We start from the raw sequence: 16,568 nt of genomic DNA on the forward strand, positions 1-16,568 counted from the left end.
GTGTTTTTCTCCTCACATTAACCAGTATGGGAAAATAGACAGGTTTTCTATTTATTATTGTTGTTTCAGTATTTTATTGCTAGTGAAACAATGGGGGGTACAATGGAGAGATGTTTAGAGCCACAGGTAACTTGTTTGATTCATCTGTCACTTGATCACCCTCATATCACATATAGAAAATATTTTTGTTGTTCAGAAATGTTCCTGACTCAGATGAAAATAAAACATCACCCTAGGTCTATTATCTTTGTTTGTTTGTAATAATGGAAGAAAAGTTCTTTAGTTTCTTCAGAGGAACTTGGTCGTGAATTCCTACCAGAGAGGGAAAGCTTCCTATGTCCTGGGGGCCCCATAGTTGTGACTTCTTGTCTTGCTGTGTTCATCCCTGCTGAAGGAATTTGAAAGTATTTTAAGCGAAAGATTATATAGAGAAACTCTTTCCCCGTGTGGCTTCAGCAGATTGCTCTTAAAAACCCTTTCTAATATTGAAAATCTTCTCTGATCTCCTCTTTAACCTTACTTTGCTACAATTGTCATTTCAAAGGCAAAAGTTTCTTGGCTCTAATAATCAATTCATTCTATTTCCAGAGTAAGGATTTTGTGTGCTTTTCCCAAAAGAATTTTTCTACTCCTCTTTTCTGATTGTTTGTCCTCTGTTTTCTTTTACTATCAGAGACAGGAAGTGATAAGAGATTTCTGTCAATATTCAGATTTTCAAGAAGCTTTATTATTTATTTCTTTTGTCCAGTAATAATTTTAATTTTTAGAATTTAATTTAATTTAATTTTTAGAATTTTCGAATCGCAAAGCAATGCTCAGTAAAAGAAAATTTGGAAAAAGAAGCAAGGAGGAGGAAAAAGAAACTTTAGTCCTAGCTCCAAAACAAACTTATTTTCTGTTTGTTTTTTTTTCCTCTGCCTAGGCTTTGAAATGGCAAAAAGAGGGTCTCAATAAATGACAGTTGTGGGAATTCCTTGGCAGTCCAGTGGTTAGAACTCTGCGATTCCACTGCAGTGGGCACGGGTTCCACCGCGGGTTGGGGAACTAAAATTCCAAAAGCTGCATGTGGCCAAAGAAAAGAAATTGTTGTATCTGTTTAGGTTATTAGTTGCAAGCAATGGAAACAAATTCTGACAAATTTAGGAAGAAAAGGAATTATTGAAAGGAAGTTGTGTAGCACACAGAATTGCAGGAAAACCTGGAGAACCAGATTTTAAAGTGGACAAGAATAAAGGCTATGTACCCAGCGGGCTTCCCAGATAGCACTAGTGGTAAAGAACCCGCCTGCCAAAGCAGGAGATGCAAGACACCCAAGTTCGATCCCTGTATCCCTGGGTCAGGAAGATCCCTCGGAGGAGGGCATGGCACTGGGTTGCAAAATTCAGATACAACTGAAGTGACTTCACATGCACGCATATATTCAGCCAGAATCACACACTTCAGTGTAGTGAACACACAACATAGATGCCCTTGCTTCCACCACTGAACTGGAAATTGGATATGCTTGCTGACCCTGTGGCTACTGAAAAAGGATGCTGCTACCCTCACTTTATCTCTACTCCCTATCAGCAAGAGTTCTCTCAATCCCTCCCTCACAATCTCCATGTTAAAAATTTCAGGTGGATGACTTTTTGGTTAGGCGAACCTGGGTCATATGCCTGTGCTCTAGCTGTCACAGAGCTGGGAAAGTGTTATCTGATGTTTTCAGTTCATTATGGAAGGAGGACTAAATTTCCAATATTCCAGTCATATAAGGAGACAATTCCCTAACCAAAGGAAAGTGTTAGTCACTCAGTCGTGTCTGACTCTTCGTGACCGCATGGATTGTAGCCCACCAGGCTCCTCCATCCATAGAATTCTCCAGGCAAGAATACTGGAGTGGGTTGCCATTCCCTTCTTCAGGGAATCTTCCCAACCCAGGCATCAAACCTGGGTTTGATCTGCATTGTAAGCAGATTCTTTACCATCTGAGCCACCAGGAAAGTCCTAGGGTTCAAATATGGACAGCCCCCCATTTTTAGTCACAAATGTCCACTGGAAGTCTTTTCACCCTCACTCTTGCTCATCATGACCACAAAAGTCAAATGAGTTTTGAGTAAGTTGCAACCACCTGAGGGTCAAACAAATTATACTTCTAACAATGGTTGTGACATGGCTTTTTGTGTAATTGTTTACTATACCTTTTTGACTTGTTCATTTAGAAGGCTATAAAAATTCTAATGAGATCATTTAAAAAAAAGTTTGTACTCTTAAATATACATACAAAGGAAAGATAATTAACATTAAATGGTGTTCAGAATCCAATTGTTTTGGTCCCTTTTAGAACTAATCCAAAAGAAATATAAATGACAGGCTGATGAAGGGTTAGTCTGTTTGATCTGTAAAGTCTGACAGTCTGAGATGTAAACAGTAACTTGACAGTGGATGAATGAGGAAGAATCAATGATTAGTAAACTCTGATAGCAGTGTTGATAAATGGTGGTTTTAGATAGTGCTCACCCAAACCTGGAGCTGTTAAGAGGGTAAATGAAGAATGTAGATCAGGTAACAGCGGGAAAGCAATTATAGTGAGTCTTTGAGCATGTAAGGGAATAGAAATATAGTAATATGGATTTTTGTAAACTTTATTGAAATATAGTTTATTTACAATGTTGTGTTAATTTCTGCTGTACAACAAAGTGATTCAGCTATACCTACATATATTCTTTTTCATATCCTTTTCCATTAGGATTAGCATAGGCTTAGCATAGGATATTAAATATAATTCCCCGTGCTCTACAGTAAGAGCTTGTTATTTATTCATCCTATGCATAATAGTTTGCATATGCTAATCCCAAACTCCCAATCTTTCCCTCCTCCATTTCCCTTTCCCCTTGTCTGTTCTCTATGTCTGTAGGTCTGCTTCTCTTTAATAGGTATGTTCAATTTGTATCATTTATTTTTATTTCCACATGTAAGTGATATATGGTATTTGTCTTTCTCTGACTTTCTTCACTTAATACAATAATCTCTAGGTATCCATGTTGCTATAAATGGCACTACTTCATTCTTTTTATGGCTGAGTAGTATTCCATCGTATGTATGTGTATGTGCGTATGTGCTGAGTTGCTTCATTCATGTCTGACTCTTTGCAACTCTGTGGACTGTAGCCCACCAGGCTTTTCTGTCCATGGGCTTTTCCAGGCAAGAATACTGGAGTGGGTTACCATTTCCTTCTCCAGGGGATCTTCCTGACACAGTAATCAAAACTGTGTCTTTTACATCTCCTGCATTGGCATTGGCAGGCAGGTTCTTTACCACTAGTGCCACCTGGGAAGCCATGTATGTGTGTGTGTGTGTGTGTGTCTATATATATATATATATATTTGGTATATGTACCACATCTTCTTTATTCATTTATCCATAGATGGACATTTAGGTTATTTCCATGCCTTGGCTATTGTATTAAAAATAGTGCTGCTATGAAAATAAGGTACATGTATCTTTTCAAGTTATAGTTTTGTCTGGCTATGTGCCCAGGAGGGGATTGCTGGTCATACGGCAACTCTATTTTTAGTTTTTTAAGAAGCCTCCATACTGTTTTGCATAGTGGCTGCACCAATTCACATTTCCACCAACAGTGTAAGTGGGTTCCCTTTTCTCCACACCCTCTCCATCATTTATTATTATAGGCTTTTTAATGATGGCCATTCTGATTCACGTGAGGTGGTACCTGATTGTAGCTTTGATTTACATTACTCTATTAATTAGCAATGATGAGCATCTTTTCATGTGCCTATTGGTATCTGTATGTCTTCTTTGGAGAAACGTCTATTTAGATCTTCCAGTCTAAATAGATGGCATCTATTTAGGTTGGGTGGCATCACCAACTTGGTGAACATGAGTTTGAGCAAGCTTCGGGAGGTGGTGATGGACAGGGAAGCCTGGCGTGCTGCAGTCCATGGGGTCACAAAGTGTCGGACACGACTGAGCGACTGAACTGAACTGAGTCATTTTTTGATTGAATTGTTTTTTTGTTATTGAATTGTATGAGCTATTTGCGAATTTTGAAATTAATCCCTTGTCATTTGCATCATTTGCAAGTAGTTTCTCCCAGTCTGTCAGTTGTTGTTGTGTTTCATTTAACAGTTTCTTTTGCTGTGCAAAAGCTTCTAAGTTTGATTCAGTCCCATTTTTTTTTTTTTACATTTTCTTTTATTTCTATTGCCTTAGGAGACTGATGTAAGAAAACATTGCTAAAATTTATGTCAGAGAATGTTTTGTTTATGTTCTATTCTAAGAGTTTTATGGGGTCATGTCTTATATTTAGTATTTAAGCCATTTTGAGTTTATTTTTGTGTATGGTGTGAGGGTATGGTCTAATTTCATTGATTTGCATCTGGCTGTGCAACTTTCCTAACACCGCTTGCTGAAGAGACTGTCTTTTCCCCCTTGTGTATTCTTTCCTCCTTTGTTGAAGATTAATTTACCATAGGTATGTGGGTTTATTTTGGGGTTCTTTATTCTGTTCCATTGATCCATATTTCTGTTTTTGTGCATATACCATGCTGTTTTGATTACTGTAGCTTTCTAGTATTGTCTGACATCTGGGAGGATTGTGCCTCCTGCTTTGTTCTTTTTCCTCAGGATTGCTTTGGCAATAATGGGTCTTTCATGGTTCCATATAAATTATCAGATTATTTGTTCTAGTTATGTGAAAAATGTCATGGGTAATTTGATAGGTTTCACATTAAATCTTTAGGTTGTTTTGGGTAGTATGACAACATTAAAAATAATAGGAATTTTTAAAATTACTTTTTGCTATGTTTTGTTTTAGATTTGGGTACACCATGAAAAATTAGTATCTTATAGATTTAAACTACAGAGTAAGTAAAATAATTCTTGAAGCCTAAATTATACTGGGTTTATTAGTGAAATCATCCATCACTGTTAAAGGAACTTTTCTCTTTAGGTTGGGAAAAATATTCCTTGGATTTTAAAGGAACATATATTTTATAGATATTCCTAACTGTTGAGCTAATATGAAAATATATTTAGTTTTACTCTCTAGAAGATGTCAAAGGTATGTCTTAAAAAGTGACTGTATTTAGAATTTTCTAAGTAGACTATTGTAATGTCTTAATTTTTTAACTGATCACACATATTTTCAGCATTCTTACTAGATTCAAGGCCCTAGGATGTTAGGATCTGGGATTCAAAAATAAGCAAAATACCATTATTGTTGCCAAAAAATGTATGGTAAATGCTGTAACAGGTATTTGCCGAAAAATAGACAGGGAACACGTCCACAGCCCCACATGAAGAAAAAAGGAAGGTTCTTCTTGGAACAGGTTTCTGAGCTAATCCTACATCACTGCACCAAAATTCTCAAGTTTTAAAAACAAGAGGTCAAACAGTTGTTCCATTTGTGTATGAAAGAGAAATAACCAGGAGAATGAGGTTAATAAGTCACTTTGGAATGCCCAAACTTCTGCATGTGTATCAAAGAGTTTCAGATTATTAGCAAATATGAATAAATATAAATAATACATATGAGTATGTATGTACTTTCCTCCCATTGCTCAAGTAAAATGCTAGTAGATTTTCCCCCTTATTCATTATACAACTGTTTCCAGTGACCAGTGGTACTTAATACCTTTTTCTTTTCCTGGTAGGATTACTGGAGAATAAATGAAACATGTGAAGCTTAGTACAGGGCCTGGAACACAGTGCTGCTGCTGCTGCTGCTAAGTCGCTTCAGTTGTGTCCGACTCTGTGCGACCCCATAGATGGCAGCCCACCAGGCTCCGCCATCCCTGGGATTCTCCAGGCAAGAATACTGGAGTGGGTTGCCATTTCCTTCTCCAATGCATGAAAGGGAAAAGTGAAAGTGAAGTCGCTCAGTCGTGCCCGACTCTTAGCGACCCCATGGACTGTAGCCTACCCGGCTCCTCCATCCATGGGATTTTCCAGGCAAGAGTACTGGAGTGGGGTGCCATTGCCTTCTCCACTAGCACACAGTAGCATTCAATAAATGGTAGTCTCCCTCTACAGTTCAAGGTAGGTTTTTAAGTCCATTCAGCTACAGTGCCTTTGCAATTAATGATGTGCTAATTAACTTTTGGGCTTCCCTGGTAGCTCAGATGCTAAAGAATCTGCCTGTTGAAATCTACACTAACCTCCCAGCTAATTACCATTACCCAACAAAGAAATCTTGAACATCTTCCCTTTTTTCCCAGTTTCCTCAGTCCCCCACTGTATTCTTAGTAATACTTTATGGTAAAATTCGCTAGGGATAAGTTCTTAAAACAAGACTGTCACATTTAAGCTATATAAGAAATTTTTTTATCACATAAACATGATTCATGAAACAGTTTTTAGAACTTTATGCCAATGCAACTGCAAATAGAAGTATGAAGATTTTATTATCCCAGGAAATTAAGTCCCACAAATATTGAGATTATATACGATTCCAAAGACCAACACAAAGCAACACGTGTAGATAGAGCACGCTGACAACAGATGGCAGCACCAGAACATCAAACCAGGCCTCTCACGTCTTGCAAAAGTGCAAGAATCAAGGTGGGCAGAAGATAACACCTACCAAAAGGGTGCTCATGAGCATTTGAAATAGTCACATAGCACCAAGGAGCAGCACATAGGGATGAGGAAGCTGCTACATAGCATAGTAATGAGAAGGGACAATATGAGATGACAGTGTTCTGAGTCACAGACGGTGTGACTTGTTGGAGTGGTTGTAAAAATTGTACACAGAAGTGGAGTCGGGTTCTTCAGTCCTGAAAATGGAGGTATTCACCAAGGATCAGAGCACTGGATACATATAAATACTTAAAATTCATTTTGGTTGTACTCATACAATATGAAGCTGAATTTTTTTTAAGAAATTAAGTTTATTTTCAGGTGTAGTTTATATACACTAAAGAAAGTGGTAAGCAATAGAATGGGCTTCCCTGGTGATGCAGTGGTAAAGAATCTGCCTGACAACGCAGGAGACACAGGTTCAATTCCTGGGTCAGGAAGATCCCCTGGAGAAGGAAATGGGAACCTACTCCATATTCTTGCCTGGGAGAGCCCAGGGACAGAGGAGCTTGACGGGCTACAGTCCATGGGTTCATAAAAGAGTCAGACATGACTTAGTGACTAAACAACAACAACAACAAAAAGCAATAGAAAATGAATATTACACTTAATTTTGGGGATAAATAGTTCTTATATATTAATCTGTTTGTATATGGCTTATAACTGGGAAGGAATTTTTTTTTTAAAAAGCTTTGGGATTGATTTGCCAACTTATTAACTTATACATGAAGAGATGGATTTCTGCAACCTTCTATACCCTGTGATTAACAGCTAGGACTTTGGAGAAAAAGACGTCTAGATTGAAATCTCACCTCAGTGGATTTTTAGATATATACTAAGATACTTAAATTCTCTGTGACTCATGAATAAAAAACTGACAACAGCTAACTCACAGGATTTTGTGAGAGTCAGAGAAGCAAAGCAAAGAGCAAAATGCTTAACATATAGTATGTATTCAATAACTAAAAGCTATTATTGTGATTTCATGTGTACATGGCCCCCCAACCCCAACTTAACATTATTTTTCTACTTTAAATTCCTGGAAATGGGATTGCTAACTGTACTATGAATACGGAAAGTGGCTGGGAACTTGGTGGCTGTAGTAATGATGTTCTTGCAAATTTTGCAGATAAAAATTAAGTTAATTTGGGAGCAGAGGTTGGGGGGTGGGAAATGCAAATCTTAATTTTATATTATTTCTGGGTAAAACCTTTGTGAATATGCCTACTTAAGCTCAAAGAAAGGATCTCTGAGTAGTTTTGCTTAGCCAAGTTTGTTGAAGCCAAAGAACTTTATTGACTGATATGTTGAACAGTCTGCCCTGACCCAGAGGGCAAACTAAAGCTATGATTTTTTATTCCTCACTGGCATTAGTGAGGGACCCACCGTGCAGACTTTGATGGAGATTAACCAGAAGAGTCTGTAGTTAGCCAGTGAAATATTCCCTTAGGCAATATCTCCTATGAGAGACAGTTCTCACCAGCCTACTGTATCAGACTACTTTCTCCTTCCTTTTCAAGACTAGGCGGGAAAGGGGTTGAGAGTGAGTAAGTGAAATGGTAAAGAACAGCTGCTCAACACTCCCAAAATTCACATTAAAGTTGTAGCTACGTGCTCTGCTAATGGGAGGGTCACGTCTCATTCATTTTTGTGTCCCCGATGCCTCAACAGGGCTCTGCATTCAATCTGCCTATGAATATGTAAATCTTCATAATTTTGTTTCACTGAAATGTCACGTGTAGGAACACTACGCAAGTTTTTTTTTTTTTTTTATAAGAACATCTTTTTAGGTAGTTGCTTTGGAAATGTATAACCTGTGGTGTGATAATAAGGAATATCAAGTGCCAAGCACTGAAGCTAAGCATTTTACCTTATTACTGAGCGAAATAAAATTTGGAAACTGAGGCTATGAGGTTCAAAAATACAACTAAGATGGCACAGCTAATAGGGGAAAAGACTTAAAACTTGAACCCAAGGCTGCCTGACTTTTCTCACAAGAGGAAAGGACTCCTCTTAATTAAGCAACACCTAGTGAGCCGCTGTCCTTCAACTTGCAGTTCTAGGCAGTTTCCATCCAGAATTTAAGGCCTGGTTTACCGAGAAGAGCAAGTGTATCCACCCACCCCACCCACATCACCCGTAACAAGAACTGGACTGGAAAAGATAAAACGTGGCCACTGCGCATGCTCACACGGCCCTTTCTCACTCTTCCTTCCCTGCCACAGAATGTCACCGCGACAACTTTGTCGGACGACTTTAGAACGGTTCCCGCCCACTATGAAGTCAAAGGGGTGGAAGCTGTTCCTCTCTGCGACGTGGACACCCTTCTCTTCTCCGGGCCTTTCCAACTTGGAAGCCGACACCATGCGTCTCTAGGTCTCGGGGATTCAAGCTGGAGTTTGCCAGTTCTCAATATGGCCGTTGACAGGCCGGTCCCAAAAGGAGGCTTGTCATAGGCCAAGGTCGCACCCTAGCCCCGCCCATTTCGTCCCTCAGGGCTGCGTCTGCCTAGCTCTTTTCTACGCATGCGCGGCGGGGGCGGGCCGAGCGGTGGGACGGCCCGCGTCTTCCGTGTGCCGCCACCGCCGCCGCCTCTGCTTTGCTGCTCTTGCCCCTTCGGGGCTGCGTTGCCGGCGTTAGCCACGCGAGGGGAAGAGAGGGGACCGACAGAGCGTGCGTGCGCGGGGCTTCCCGCAGTCCCAGCAGTTCCTCTCGCGGAGTGGACGACGCGGTCAGCAGCAGTCGGGGGAGGCCCTAGACGGCGCCATGTCGGCGGGCGGTCCATGCCCGGCAGGGGCCGGAGGGGGCTCAGGGGGAGCCTCTTGCGCCGTGGGGGTCTCCCCTGGCGGGGTATCTATGTTTCGGTGGCTGGAGGTACTGGAGAAGGAGTTCGACAAGGCCTTCGTGGATGTGGATCTGCTCCTGGGCGAGATTGATCCGGACCAGGCGGACATCACTTATGAGGGGAGACAGAAGATGACCAGCCTGAGCTCCTGCTTTGCGCAGCTTTGCCACAAAGCCCAGACTGTGTCCCAAATCAACCACAAGCTAGAGGTGAGCCTTGAGCCCTGGAGGGGGTGGCATTCAGCTCCAGCCCTCAGACTTCATTTAACGCACCGGTGAAAACTGCCAACTGGGGCACCTGGGCTTCCTATGTGACGGGAGAGTGCGTGTCTGTGAAGGAAAAGAGTGAGGTGAAGTGAGAGCAGGAAAAGGTGTGTAGGTTGACATGTAGGTCTCCTGGCGTCCTGAAAGCCACCTTCCTGGTATCTTTATGAGGAGGAAACGGGAACTAATTACACCTGCCTACTTGTGCCTTTTCGTTAAGAAGCCTAAGACTTAACTGAAGCTCAGAGATGCTCTGTCATAAGAATATTTTAGCTCACCTTTTAACATTTGAGTTTTTAGATCTACTTTCACATTGCAGGTTTGTATATCACCAGTCCTGATCATTTTGAACTATTTCAGGTCAGTTTTCATTGTTGCACACAGACAGCGCTATTCCTTGCCTGCATGAACTATTTAGGGGAATTTGATCAAAGCTCTTAGGAAAATGGGATAAACAAGATAGTATCAATGTCTATCTCAGTTTACAGTTAGTCCTTAAGTTACAGGCAGATACCTCCAGAGCGCCTACGGTTATTCAGATAACTTCTAATATTGAGGTTGTGTCTGTATACTACATTTCCCAAAGTCTGGATTTATTTTTGAAAGTGTGTGAAGACCAATCATTTGCTTAAGTCTCTCATCTTGGTTGTGGGTGTGAGTGCAGTAGTAGTAGTTCCCAAAAAACCTACCATGTTTTGCAGAAAATTAAATTAGCACAGTTTTACAATATTTAGAAATCATGATAGATTAACACTATATAAAGATCATTCTTTAATTAGATAATGTAAACAAGAGAATGGGTCTTTCATTTTAAAGTGAATAAAAATAGGAGAATAAATGATATGCAAAGCTCTTTGACATTAGATTTTCTAAGAAATCATTACTATCAGTTGTGATGATTGAGAGTTTTCACTGGATCCAGATCAATATGAATAGCAGAAATGCATTCTCTCCTTGTTTAGTAGTTAGTTAGCATTCTTTCTTTTTCCTCTCTGTCATGAAAAAGGTAATATAATTTATCTTTGATTAGCATAGAATTGTATATGGGAGATTTTGTGACTCTTCTTCGCTGAAAGAACTGTTAATTTCTTTTATCCTTTTTGAAAAGGTTGGAAGTGTTGACATAAAGCTAATCACTTATTAATCTACATCTGTGAAAATGTCTCTTGATTTCTTGATTCAGCTGTAGTTTCTAGAAGATGGTTCTTTATTCAGATAGTGACATTGCATTTGATGGTCTAGTAGCTTTTGCTATTCACCCTATATAACTGAGAGTTTTTACTGAGGACAGAAGAGCCTGGCAGGCTACAATCCATAGGGTCGCAAAAGGTTGGACACAGCTGAGTGAGTATACACACACACACACTGAGGATAAACAGATTTAAAAAAAATGAAACGATATCTGATTCATTTTTTAAATGACTTAAGGAAACTGATATTTTGATGTCAGATTAAAAAAATCTAATTTTGGAGAAATGATTGTTCTGTGAGCAGGTGATGCTCAGTTTTTTCATCTTTAAATATTTTAAATGAGTATTTAGAGTTATATTAAATTATGCATTTTCTTTTTCAGAAATCATAATTATGTATTCTGATTCCATGTCCTGGCTTAGAAGGTGGCTTTATTTTTCAAAACAAGAAATGCTAGCCCATCACAGTGTGAGCGTGTTTTTTTCAACATCCTTGAAGCTTTTGATTTAAAGATTTTAGAAAATAGGGGTTGCTTGTGTGTTTTTTCAGTTACACTTGACTTCTTTGTCTGTAAGATTATTGTTTCTCTATTTAACAATTTCTACAGTTTTCATGGAATCAGTTGTGTGTTGCTGAGGAGAGAGAGTCATTGTCAGTAGTGCCTTTCAAAGTAGCTCTGCCATTGTATCATCTGCAGAATTTCAGAGGTTGCCCTGTGTACCTTTAGCAATCTTTTGAGATCTTGAAATTTTAGCGAAGATTTCATACTTTCTTGCCCTGTTTTATTTTTTAGGAAGTGAATTAAATTCATTTTATTACTTTAAGGATATGGACATTAAGACATAATATTTGAGGTCACTTATGGTCTGATATAGTGCACCAGATGTGCACCAAAGTTCGGTGGTTTTAGAGATTAATACTTAAACTATATTACCATAATAAAATATTTTTATAATCAAGAAACAGATACCTCCAAGAGTAACTTAGATTTAAATTGAGCATCCTTCCAGATTGCCCTTCTGCTAAGTTATTGTCTTTAGGTAGTTAATTTAATATTAATATAGTAGTTAGAAAAACAGTTCTACAAAAAAAATCAGAAGTTGCACTTAAAAAAATATATAAATTGCATCTATATGACTGCTTTTTTCCATAAGTTTTATTTGGAGAGAGGGGAAAAGGAGGGCAAAGAATTCAGAATATTTTGAAGTAGTGCCATTCTTAATTACTCACGTCTCTCTTATACTTCCCACCTGCTTGAGAATCCCTGCTATGGTGAGCCACTTGGGAAGAGCTGTGCTGGAGTCACAGGTACTGGTTGGGACAGTAGTAGTGGTAATAGTAGTAGTAGCAGGAGTAGGTGTTGGATTAGAACAAAGGTCAAGAACCAGTGCTTTATGAAAACTCACCTCTCTGCCTTGAAACACGGTTTTCTGCCTGTTCACCCTTTCTTTGAAATAACAGCCACACAGCACATCTTCTGTCACATCCTCCTTTCCCTCAGCAGTTGCTGAGTCAATATCATTTTTAAAGTGATTTACTGTTCAGAGCCATCTAGAGCTTCATTGAAAATAAACTGATATACTGTCCTTTTACTCCTTTAAAGCTATTCTGTTTTTGTTCTTTTGTTGTTAAGTGCATCAGTTTTGTTGTAGTTTGTTTAACATTGGCTGTTAACTGCTCATGAACAATTGTAGTGCCATAAAATGGTCGGTTTCAAAAATAGTAACCAACTTCCCACCCCCACCCCGCCCACCAAAAAATCTTGCCCCCATGCTCACTTGTCCATCCTTGCTCTTTTTTTTTTTGTCTACAAGGAATATTAGTTTCCTGACTAGGGATCAAACCCAGGCCCCTGGCAGTGAGAACACCAAATCCTAACCACTGAACCACCAGGGAATTCCCCATCCTTGCTCTTTTCTGTAATTACTACATTGATTTCCTTTTGCCCAAGGCCATTCATGTTTAGTTTCTAGTGCCATCTTCCATACTTGGATAAACTAGGCAGCATTCTAGACTAGTGCAGGAGAAGTATTTTTTTTTATAAACAAGCAGTGGGGCTGTTTGCAGCCTTGAACCTGAAGTTTAATATTGATCCAGTATATATTTATTGAGTGCTATGTGCCATGTGCTGTGTTGGGCACTTGGTATACAATGGAGAGCAAAAACAGATATAGTCATTACTGTTACGAAACTTGGATTCTATTGGGGGAGTTTGTTGAAATAATTATATAAATGTGAAATTCCAACTTTGAGGAACATAGAGTAATGAGAACCTGTTCTGGGAGATCAAGAAAGGCTTCTTTTGAGGAAGTGACCATTTGGTTAAAACATAAAGGATGAGTAAGAATTAATTAGGCCAAGAGAAATAGGAGTATCATTCAACATTCCAGTAGAGAGAACAGGAAATGGAAAGCAACGGTGATAGGCGAGTGCTGATGCATTTGAAGAACTGAGAGTTGATATGTGTTATAAGAGCAGAGGGCAAAAGAAGTTTGAACAAGTACGTAGGGACCACATCTTTATGATTTTCTAGACCATGTAGTAGATTTGAGGGCTTTATCATAACACGGGGAAATATTTTAAATTAGGTGGTAATCTCAGATAGGAAATTAGAATAGTTCACTCTGGCTATGGTAAGGAGAGAGTTTGTGGAAATAAAATGAATAAATGCAGAAAACCATTGGGGGCTCTTAATTCTGATCCATGTGAGATGATGGGAGTAGGATAGCAGAGACAGAGGAAAGTGAGATTTGAACAAGAGAGATTTGAGAAGTGAAAATAAACGGAGTCTAGGGATGGGTTGGAACAGAGGGATGAGGGAATTCAGATGATTCCATGATGTCAGTTGGCTGGATAAATGGAAGAATATGAGATATTATCAGCAATGACTATATTGCTAACTGTTGATCACCTACTGTGGGCCCAGCTCTGTCCTATGTCTTTTATGTATATTGATTCACCTATTTCTTACAAGTCATGTGGGGTAGGTTTATTATTCCCATTTTACAGGGATTAAGTAAGGGGCCCAGGACTACAGAATATGAAAAACCAATCTCTCCAAAAACACATTTATCTCTGGTTGCGAAAGGAGGTAGAGAGAAAAGCAACCAGAAAGAGGTGTGTGTAGCTGGATAGCCAGGAGGGGGAGTTCAGGAGACATATTGTTTTCATTTTTTTTAATGGAAAAATAAAGTTAAACATGTTTGCAAGCCAATGAGCAGCATCTAGTTGAGGGAAAATCTGAATATTCTAGGGAAAAGAGGGGGATTATCAGTAGCAGTAAGGTTTCTGAATGAAGATGAAGGTCAGAATACAGGTTGAGAGACTGACTTCATGTTGAGAAGATAGCTGTTACACTTAAAGGGAAAGGAGAGATGATGAGCACAGAAGTGGGAGGGAGTGTTTTGTGTGATGGTGTCTTTATTCTGTATAGAATAGCAGCCTGGGACAATAACTGGAAGTGGTTGAAAGTAAAAGCTCAAGGAGAATGAGCAAAATCTGAAATAGTAATGAAAGGGTGTGATAGCAAGTTGGCCAGTCAAATAGAAGGACTGCCAGGCAATGCTGAAGTAATTTAGAGTTACCATAAATTCACGGTACAACCAGTCTGCCCTGTTGTATGACTTTCTCCTGTAATACAAACATAGTAGTGAGAGTAATAATTGCATTCATCCAGTGCCATAGCAGGAAGTTTGCTATACACGAAAGAGTGTTATTGACATGAAAATGGTATTGAGGATGCAGAAAAGGAGATAATCTTTAAAGGAGTATAACCTATATTTGATAATCATGTAGATGTAAAGGAAGAGGAAGTGTTATGGGTGGCATCCCATTTCTGTTTGGGAAATGTATTGGTTGATACCTGCAGTGGCTTGAATGGTGCTTCCCCCCAAATTCATGTCTACACAGAACCTCAGAATGGGACCTTATTTGGAAATAGGGTTTTAGCAAATGTAATTAATGTAAGGATGGAGATAAGGTCATAGCAGATTGTTACAGAGTATCCTCAGAGGATGCACAGAGACTCAGAGAAGAAGGCTATGTGAGGATGGAGTCAGAGATTAGAGAGGGACAGTCTACAAGTCAAACAGCCACGGCATTAGGAGACTGGCATGGGATAGTTTCTCTTTCAGGGTCTCCAGAAGTCATGAGCCCTGCCAGTACCTGGATTCCAGGCTCCTGCATCCTGAGCTGTGAGAAAATAAAGTTTTGTTCTTTGAAGCCACCTAGTTTGTGGTAATTTGTTATGACAACCATAGGAGACAGATACCATTCACTGAAGTAAGGAATCCAGAAGACAGAGCAGGACTGGCAGGAAAGAGAATGGGTTGCATTTAGGAGACTGCATTGTTAAGGTCTTTATCCTTTTTTGCATATTCCTAACATAGTTTACTGGGCTTCCCTGGTGGGTCTGACAGTAAAGAATCCTCCTGCAATGCGAAAGACCTGGGTTCAATCCATGGGTTGAGAAGATCCCCTGAAGGAAGGCATGGCAACCCACTCCAGTGTTCTTGTCTGGAGAAGCCCATGGACAGAGGAGCCTGGTGAGCTACAGTGCCTGGGGTCGCAGAATCAGACATGACTGAGCGACTAAGCACAACACAGCAACATGGTTTCCTAATTACTTCTTAACCCCTCCAAATCATCCTTTTGTTGCCAAAATTCATTCCAAAGTGATTCATATTAAGGTTCACATCAAAAAAGACAGCTCTGACTCTGTCACTCTCTTTGTATACCTCCTTATCACTTACTGGGCTTCCCACGTGGCACTAGTGGTAAAGAACCCTCCTGTAAATGCAGGAGACATAAGAGATGTGAGTTTGATCCCTGGGTTGGGAGGATCCCCTGGAGTAGGAAATGGCAACCCACTCCAATATTCTTGCCTAGAGAATCCCATGGACAGGGGAACCTGGCAGGCTACTGTCCATAGTGTTGCACAGAGTTGGACATGACTGAAGCGACTTAGCACGCACATCATCACTTACTTGCTAAAATTCATACTCTGCTGGCATATTGATCAGTGCCCAGTCTGTCTGTCCTTATCTCTCCTCACCCCTTGTTAGCTGCTTGTCTCTCAGTAAAACTGGTCTAATTTCTTTTCTCTAAATAGGCCTTCTCTTGGCATCTCTACTTCGACATAGACTTTTGTGTATAGTAACTTCTCTGTCCCCTTTGTCTACAGGATCAAACACCCTCATCTTTCAAGACACCGCTTACATCACCATTTGTTTTGAAGGCTTTCCTCACCCAACAAGCCTTAGTCATAACACCTTGAAACTCAAGCTGTTATAAGATTTGTTACATTGGGCTGTAACTAGTGGTTGCCACATTTCTCTACGTCTGTAAAGTAAGCTCCTTGGAGGTCAAGATTTTGTTGTAGGTGAAATTATCTGAACCATCAAATGCTTGTGAAAGCTGACTTTTGAGGGTAACAATATCCCTTTGTGAACCCATTTTGGTTTCTGAAAATTGATTGGTAGTTTTTTCTCTCCCTAGTTCTTCCCATACCATATTGAGAAGTAAATAATTCCTTTCAGTGTGGTTATCAAGTTGACTTACATATGTGGATTACAGAATTGGCCCCTTAAAGGGGCCAATTTTTGGAAATTTGGAACTCACACATTAAATACCAACCTTTCTGACATGCTTGCCTCCATATCTCACCTGCTAGGGGTTTTCATATCTCAGAC

General features: G+C 39.7%; 1 protein-coding gene across 11 annotated transcripts in view; it reads left to right on the forward strand.

Annotated features, from left to right (window-relative positions):
* Positions 1-9,108: 9,108 nt before the first annotated feature.
* GOPC (golgi associated PDZ and coiled-coil motif containing) overlaps positions 9,109-16,568 on the forward strand; it is a 40,734-nt gene continuing 33,274 nt past the window's right edge. For all 11 annotated transcript variants that reach the window (XR_014065820.1, XR_014065821.1, XM_081530924.1 and 8 more), the window contains exon 1: positions 9,109-9,633. Coding sequence is in view for 9 of the 11 variants with exons in the window: in XM_081530924.1 (XP_081387050.1) it covers positions 9,346-9,633 (288 nt within the window). In the remaining 2 variants the exon portion in view is untranslated. The remainder of the gene's footprint in view (positions 9,634-16,568) is intronic.

Source organism: Giraffa tippelskirchi, chromosome 9 (genome assembly GCF_054371585.1).
Source record: "Giraffa tippelskirchi isolate mGirTip1 chromosome 9, T2T-mGirTip1v1.2.pri, whole genome shotgun sequence".
NCBI classification, from domain to species: domain Eukaryota; kingdom Metazoa; phylum Chordata; class Mammalia; order Artiodactyla; family Giraffidae; genus Giraffa; species Giraffa tippelskirchi.